Source organism: Vombatus ursinus, unplaced genomic scaffold, assembly GCF_900497805.2.
Source record: "Vombatus ursinus unplaced genomic scaffold, bare-nosed wombat genome assembly UNPS02012990.1, whole genome shotgun sequence".
NCBI lineage: Eukaryota > Metazoa > Chordata > Mammalia > Diprotodontia > Vombatidae > Vombatus > Vombatus ursinus.
Genome location: NW_020952768.1, coordinates 4,820 through 12,783, shown reverse-complemented (window position 1 = coordinate 12,783; position 7,964 = coordinate 4,820). Strand labels below are relative to the sequence as shown.

The following is a 7,964-nucleotide window of genomic DNA, read 5'->3' as shown; positions in this document are numbered from 1 at the left end:
TGGTATAAATTTGTGAAGGGATATTTGAATTGGGGTGGGATAATATGCTTTCCCATCATGAGAGGAATGACATTTTCTCTTCTACTCAATTTCAGAAACTTTAATTGGAGCTCTAAATCTGGGTAGGGATCCAAATATTCAGGAAGGACTTAATTTAAAATTACTATTCTATAATTTTTAAACCTTAATCTGAGCTCTTTTTTTGAAAGTAGGAATTGGGTTGGTCCTTTTGAGTTGTAGAATTCCAAGTTGTACAAAATGTAGCACCTGCCCCTGTTGTGACTCCAGAAATTTATATATACATATAAAAACATATATATGGAATATACTAATCTGTAGCTTCTCTTTCCCCATTTTACAGATGATGAAACTAAATTTCATCATAAAGTTCACTTGCAAAGTGAGTGGCTCAATGACACAGCTAGCAGAGCTAGGACTAAAAAACAGGTCTTCTGATTCAAGTTCAAGGCTCATTCTATTAAACCACAAAGTCCCCTTGAAATTTAATCTAGGTCTATGTAATTTCTCTGATAAGCTTGATAATCATTCAGTGAATGATGGAACTTGGACCTCATGCCATCTTGGTTTTAGACTTAACTAACTGGACAGCAACCCCTTCTTCCATCATTAAGATGCCTGGATTGTACTTAATGATTAGAAGCTTGACTTTAATGATCATCAGAACAATCAGTTTGGTTAGAAAATGGTATAACTGTTGGTGCCAAAGAGATCTTAGGATTCTCAGTTTTTTTTAAATCTTTTTTTCTTTTTAAACTTAAAATGCTTTCAATCAATAAACATTTATTTTCTCTCCCTCCCACCTCTTCACCTCCTACATTGGGGGTGATAGTGGTGGAATCTCTATTACAAATATGAATAGTCAAGCACAACAAATTCCTGCATTCATCATTTGCTCCTCACCCAAAGTCTCAGTCTGGAGATGAGTACTTAAATCTTTCAAAGTTGTTTGTCTTCACAATATTGTTGTTATGTAAATTGTTCTGGTTCTGGTAACTCCACTCTGTATCAGTTTTCTCCAAATGTCTTCCCAAGTTTCTACTTACCATACCTAGATAATTAGTTTCCCCCATTTCCATCTCATAATAGAAATTCATGTTTCTTCTGTCTGATATAATGAGAATAGGAGCTTAAATTCCACCTCTGGCACTTATACCTGTATAACTTTGGCAAGTCACTGAACCTCTCTGGGATTGAGTTTCCTCTTCTATAAAATGGAGGGGTTAGTCTAGATGATCTCTGAGGACCTTTGTAACTTTAAATCTGTGATCCTATGGATTTCCCTGTTGTTCTTTGAAGCCAACTGCCTTTCACTTCTTGATGTGGTTTTTATTTCTATGTATATTATATAAGCTTATGCTGACCTTTTACCCCTAAAAACTGGTTAACCTTTAATCACTAATTAACTTAATGTTCCCTGTTTCAGTGAAGGCAGAAATAAAAAAAGATACATAAATATCTCTAGGTTCTCTGAGTCATGTGGTTATATCCCCAGCTGTATGATGGTGGCAGAGTGAGATTTTTTTTAAACACTTGTGTAGCCCTACAGTGTATGCTCTTATACTAGAATAACCACAAAAGCAGCAACTGAGTGAGAATTGATGGCTGTATAGATGGATAGGATACTAGGATCATGGATTTAGAGATGGAAGGTAACTTAGAGCCCACTGAGTCTGATTCCCTCGTTCTTACAGATGATGAAACAAAGGTTCAGGGAATTAAGTGATTTACCCAAGGTCACACAGCTAGTATATGTCTAAGGCAGGATTTGTACTCAAGTCTTCCTGACCCCTATCCAGTACTGTTCCAGCTAGCTGCCTGTATAGATGGATAAGGGCATATCTCAGAAATCACTGAGTCTCAGAATCCATCTGTTTCTTTCTCTAGGTGATCTTGAACAGTAGAATCATGGGGCCATGGTGGAACCATTCAACTTTAGGCGACTTCATCCTCTTGGGCATCTTCTCACACAACCAAACTGATCTTGTCCTTTTCTCAGCCATCCTGCTGGTCTTCACAGTGGCTGTGGCTGGGAATATCCTCCTTCTCTTCCTGATCTATAGTGATGCCCAGCTCCATACTCCCATGTACTTTTTCCTTAGCCACCTCTCCCTTATGGACCTCACTCTGATCTGTACCATTGTACCCAAGATGGCTGACAGTTTTACACATGGGAGAAGATCCATTTCTTTCATTGGATGTGGGCTGCAGATTGGCTTCTTTGTTACCCTTGTTGGCTCTGAGGGCCTTCTACTGGGCCTCATGGCTTATGATCGCCATGTGGCCATCAATCACCCTCTACGCTACCATGTCCTTATGAGCCAACGGGTGTGCTTTCAGATTGTTGGTAGCTCCTGGGCCTTTGGAACCCTAGATGGGTTAATCCAGGTAGTGGTAGCCATGACTTTGCCCTACTGTGGTTCTAGAGAGGTGGATCACTTTTTCTGTGAGGTGCTAGCTTTGTCGAAGTTGGCTTGTGCTGACACATCCCTCTTTGACACCCTACTTTTTTATTGCTGTGTCTTCATGCTCCTCCTCCCTTTCTCCATAATTGTGGCTTCCTATGCCAAAATCCTGAGAGCTGTAATCAACATGAATTCTGCCCAGGCCCGTCAAAAAGCTCTGACCACCTGCTCATCCCACCTGGCAGCTGTCTCTCTCTTTTATGGGGCAGCCATGTTCATCTATTTGAGGCCCAAGCGCTATCGTGCTCCTGGTCATGACAAGGTAGTCTCCCTCTTCTACACAATCCTTACACCCATGCTCAACCCCTTGATTTACAGTCTGAGAAACCGTGAGGTGATGAGGGCATTGCGGAAGAGGCTGAGCCATTGGATTACTGCTTGCCAGAAGGTTCCCTGAGACTGATTTCTCATACCAGATAACACCTTATGACTCACGTCAATGAAAAACATCTTATATTTTCTTAGATTTTCTATTTGTCTCTTCTAAGGTAGACAGAGGGGACCAATGACATTTCACTTGTTATTCTTGTTTTGCTAACTGCCTCATTTCTCAGTATTTCATTCATTCATTCATATCACCATTTGTCAAGTGCATACCATGTGTGAGGCAATGTAGTATGATATAAAGTAGAAACTCTTTCCCTCACCCCTTCTCCTCAACTATGTCTCATTCTGAGAATAGAGATATCAGGAATGGCTTAAGCTGCTACAAACTCAAGTGTCCTGAGAAATTAATTGACTGGCTGGTCCTGGGCAGGTTGTTTGATCCTGGTAGAGGTGTTTTTCTAGTAAACTCTACCTCCACCTTCTAGCCCTACTTCTTGGTGATATCACATGCAATGTTAGGAAACCCCAATGACCCAGCTTTCAGAATGTCCTAATATGTCATCTCCTTCTTTAATGATGGTCTGAATAGGGCTGATGATAGTCCTGGAATGGTAAACTATAGGTAGTACAGTATCAGCACCTCTCAATATCCACTGGGGGCACAAGCAACTTAGTGATAATCTACAATGAACTCTGAGTAGAAATTCCCCCTGTAGGCCGTATTTCTGTTCCTATTAGTGACTATCCAGAAAGGGAAAAGGTCAGTGAAAAGAGGAATGAGCTGCCTCAGGATGTCTACTTTCCTTAGAAAGTAGAGGTCTTTAAGTGAGAATAGATGACCCCTTTGGGGAGGATGTTGTATTGTAAAGCCCTGATCATGAATGAGCTGAACCAGATACTCTCTGAAATCTGGTCCTATTGTAAAGAGCTCTTGGGATGGCTGGTGGAAAACCTGGGAAGATCACTTCTGGGAGAATCATGAGGATGTGCCTTGGAGTAACTCTGGAACTTGCTAAATAATTGTATGTGAAGAGGAGACCTTGGATGGTGTACAGAGGCTGTCAGCAGCTTCAGTGACCTCCTCCTTTGTCTTGTCTTCTTTTGGCCTCATTTGGATACTACTTAGCTTACTGGGGTGATGAGAGACAAATTGTGAGGACCTCAGCAACCTCTTGATCCTGCTAAATGAAGAAGCCCCAGGAAGCTCAAATCCCCTGAGTGACCCTGTCAAAGTAAGGTCTGCAGGAAAGGCTGAAGGCAGCATTTTCCTGCCAGGAGGAGTCTCAATATCCACTAGCTGCCGATTGCCTAGGCATTTCCACCTTCTTGGTCCCCACATGAATCAGCACTAGTCCCAAGTCCAGGCTCCTCCCTCCCTCCCTGCCAGTGCCTAGTTCTGTTTGAACCAAATTTGGAGCCTCCCAAAACCCATCAGGTTTTACTTGTTCTGGTGTCTCCTTATCCCGTGCTCCAGAGGATCCATCGTCTCTGTCTGCTTTTCTTCATTATGAGTACAGGTGTTTCCCTTCAATAGAGCTGGCTTGTTTTATTTTCTCTCTGTGACTCTCTTGCTGTGTGTTCCATGTTTTCTTGTATTGCACTTTGGAACACCAAACCTTACTGAAACTGTATTATTTTATTAATGTCTTTTTAAAAATATCATCATAGTTTCCCCCAGTCTCCCTCTCCCTACCTCATCCCAGAAGTCTATCCTGTGTAACAAATGGTATTTTCTAAAAAACAAAAAGAAAAAGAGGGAAAAAAATTAACATTCCTGATCAATGTACTGAAAAGGTCTGAAAATATAAGCAGTGTGTACACTTGTGAACCTCCCATGTCCTGAAAGATGAAGGTTGGGGTGGAAATGTCTTCTCATATCTCTTCTTTCAAACCGTGATTGTTCTTTTAAGTTTTGCAACATTCACTTTTGATTTTTTTCTGTGCGATAGGGTGCTTGGGTGCCTGTGCTTGGACCCCCAATTCCAAGATCATATTTCTCCCTGGCCTGAGAAACACTATTCCTGGCAGTTTCTCTGCAGCCCAAGGACACTCTGCCTAGCAGTTACTCATGAGTGGGCCTCAGCAACACACTTCTCTCACTCCCTGGTACAGTTAGAAATTTCACCTGTAGGACTTAATAGTTTGAACTGATTTTGTACTGGCTCATAGTTATTTACACCTACTGGACTATCTATATCAACTCCCTACCTCATTATCTGCATCCTAGACTCCTCATGTGTATCCTAGACTTAGGACATATGTACCCTCCCTATAGCTATCTTGTCAAACAAGACATTGATTGGTGGCAGACTGCACGACACTCAGTTGGCCCTGACCGCTAGTAAACTTAGTGACATAGCAGGCCTAAAAACCACACCTCCGTGTAGCTCCCTGCTTGGGCTTTTCCTGGTGAGCTCTGGGTAAAATGCCTGTGCAGTACTTTCAAAAAGTGTTATAGGGTGCTTGCATGCTTGTACTGGAGCCCCAGTTCCAAGAACATTGCATGTGATATCACCAAGAAGTAGGGCTAGAAGGTGGAGGTAGAGTTTACTAGGAAAACACCTCTACCAGGATGAAACAACCTGCCCAGGACCAGTCAGTCAATTAATTTCTCAGGACACTTGAGTAGCTTGAGCAGCTTAAGCCATTCCTGATATCTCTATTTCTCCTTAGCCTCAGAAACACTATCCCTGGAAGTTTCCCTCCAGCCCAAGGACACTGTGCCTAGCAATTACTCATGAGTGGGCCCCAGCAAGACACTTATCTCTCCCTGGTGCAGTTACACAAAGCTGGGTGAGAGAGTGATGGGCTGCTCAGGACCCAGCCCTCAGATCATGTCTCTGGAAGCCTCCCAATTTCTTAGTAGGCTTCTATCCTGTGAGAAAATTTTCTCTTGCTGCAGAGCATTCTCTAATCAGGACAGAGAGAGGGGTGTCTTGCTTGGCCCAAGGATTTTTGTCCCTGGGACTCTTCCTCCCACTGGATCCCCAAAGTCCATGCCTCTGACATCTCCCTCCCCGTCTGGTACACTCCCTACACTTTCCCACCCATACCTCCCAAAGACACCTGCAACTTTAGATGACCTACTCAGTATCCCTGGCATTCCTTTCCCATGCCCTTTTCCATATAAACCCCAGCACCATCCTCAGTCTCTCCACAGGTTCCTTAAGAATCCTTGCCCACTATATAGCATAACAATAAATCTTTGCCAACTTGACTTACAGAATGCTTGATTCTGTGAGTTCATTCCAAATGACCTCATCCTGTATTCTGGTCTCTGAGGGGTATCAGCCTCTCAGAAATCTACAAGTGCATGCTCCTTTAAGAACTGACCCCTCCTTAACCACTTCCTAATCCCACCCTGAATCACCTAGTTAGCATATTTGGCACATGTTTTATTATAATTTATCCTATATAAACTTTAATTGTACCCCTCTAAGGTCACAGGTTCCTTAAAAACTTTTGCCTGCTGAAAAGCATGACAATAAATCTTTGCCAACTTGACCTAAAGAATGCTTGAGTCTGTGAATTCATTTGTGCCATACCCTGTCCTATACTTTGGTCCTTGAGAGGTCTCTGAACTTCTCAGACTGCATCACTGTGTTTATGGTTATTTCTTCTACATTGTTGTAGTAATTGCATTTATTCTCTTCTTGGCCCTGCTTACTTCATTCTGCATCTGTTCGTATAGATCTTTCCATGCTTCTCTATATTCACCACATTCATCATTTCTTACAGTATGGTAATATTCCATTACACACATGTTTAGCCATTCCCTAATCAATGGGCATCTACTTTCCAATTCTTTGCTATTACAAAAAAGTGATGCAATAAATATTTTGGTGTATATGAGGCCTTTCTTCCTCAGTGGCCTCCTTGGGGTATAAGTCTAGTAAGGGAATCTCTGGGTCAGAGGGTATGGACATTTTAGTCATTTTATTTGCATAATTCTACATTTCTTTCCAAAATGGTTGTACCAAACTATCCACAGCTCCACCAGCAATGCACCGTCATGTTGATTTTCTCACAATTTCCAAACACTGGCCATTCCCATCTTTTATCATCTTTGCCAATTTGGAGTCTGTGAGATGAAATCTCAGGGTTATTGTGATTTTCATTTCTCTGATTTTTTAAAATGATTTGGAGCATTCTGTAATTCTTCTTAGAACTGTTTGTTCATATCCTTTAACCACTTATCTATTGAGGATATCTATTAGGGAATGGCATTTGATTCCACCTGTAAAAATAAGTACTTATTAAGCATCCATTATGTGCTAGGCACTGCGCTAAACACTTTACAAATATTATCTCTTTTGATCCTTAAAATAATACTGTAAGGTAAGTACTATTATTATCCTCATTTTACAGTTGAAGAAACTAAGGCAGACACATGGCTAGTGAATGTCTGAGGCTGAATTTAAACTCAGGTCTTCCTAACTCCACATCCGTTGCAATATCTCACTGCCTGACAGCAACAGTACCTTGGAAGTTTTGGAAGGTTAGGAGAGCAAGCCATAGGCATCTGCGAGTCAGGGTTCAGGCCAGGTATCAGGAACACAGTGTGCTCAGGTAGAAGTGGTCAGAGTTTGATGTAATTGTTGCAGAAACACCAGAATCAGCACAGCACTGATGAGCCAAAGAGCAATGAGCTACTTTTGGGAGTGACCTTCAGGACCCCAGACCAGTGGTAGCTGATAGGCGAGATCCTTTGGCACTCATACTGCATTTGGACAAGACCATGGTAGCACCAATGCTACTTAGGAACTGAGTTAAGTTTCAAGGCTATTCCCCAAGAAACTGAGGTGGTCCTTTGTAGTGGTTGCCAGTGTTTTTTTGTTCTGAGAATCCCTTTCAACACACAAAATCTGTTGTGAACCCCACTTGTTAATTTAATATACCACTGATAAATATTCTTTTATATCTTATTTATTAAGTGCTTACAGTAACTACAATGATAACTTTTGCCCCCAAAAGCTCTAAATTAAAATTCATATTATATAATTATAATTGTAAAATATAAAATTATACTTTGTTATAAAATTATTTATATGAAAATTCTAAATATAAAAGCATAAAATTCTAATTATAAAATAATTACAAATATTTTATGAGACATTCTGTAAGAATTAAAAGAAGTAATCCAGCAAGACCTCA

At 41.1% G+C, this 7,964-nt stretch overlaps 1 protein-coding gene across 1 annotated transcript; it reads left to right on the top strand.

The window, feature by feature from the left end:
* The first annotated feature begins 1,914 nt into the window (after window positions 1-1,914).
* LOC114040345 (olfactory receptor 56-like) lies at window positions 1,915-2,880 on the top strand. Its single transcript, XM_027858422.1, has one exon. It carries the CDS (start codon window positions 1,927-1,929, stop codon window positions 2,878-2,880), a length of 954 nt encoding a protein of 317 aa, XP_027714223.1. The 5' UTR covers window positions 1,915-1,926.
* Window positions 2,881-7,964: the final 5,084 nt, after the last annotated feature.

What these genes read in the sequence shown, in the direction of transcription:
- LOC114040345 (XM_027858422.1), top strand. Translation starts at nt 1,927, where the DNA reads ATGGGGCCATGGTGGAACCATTCAACTTTAGGCGACTTCATCCTCTTG.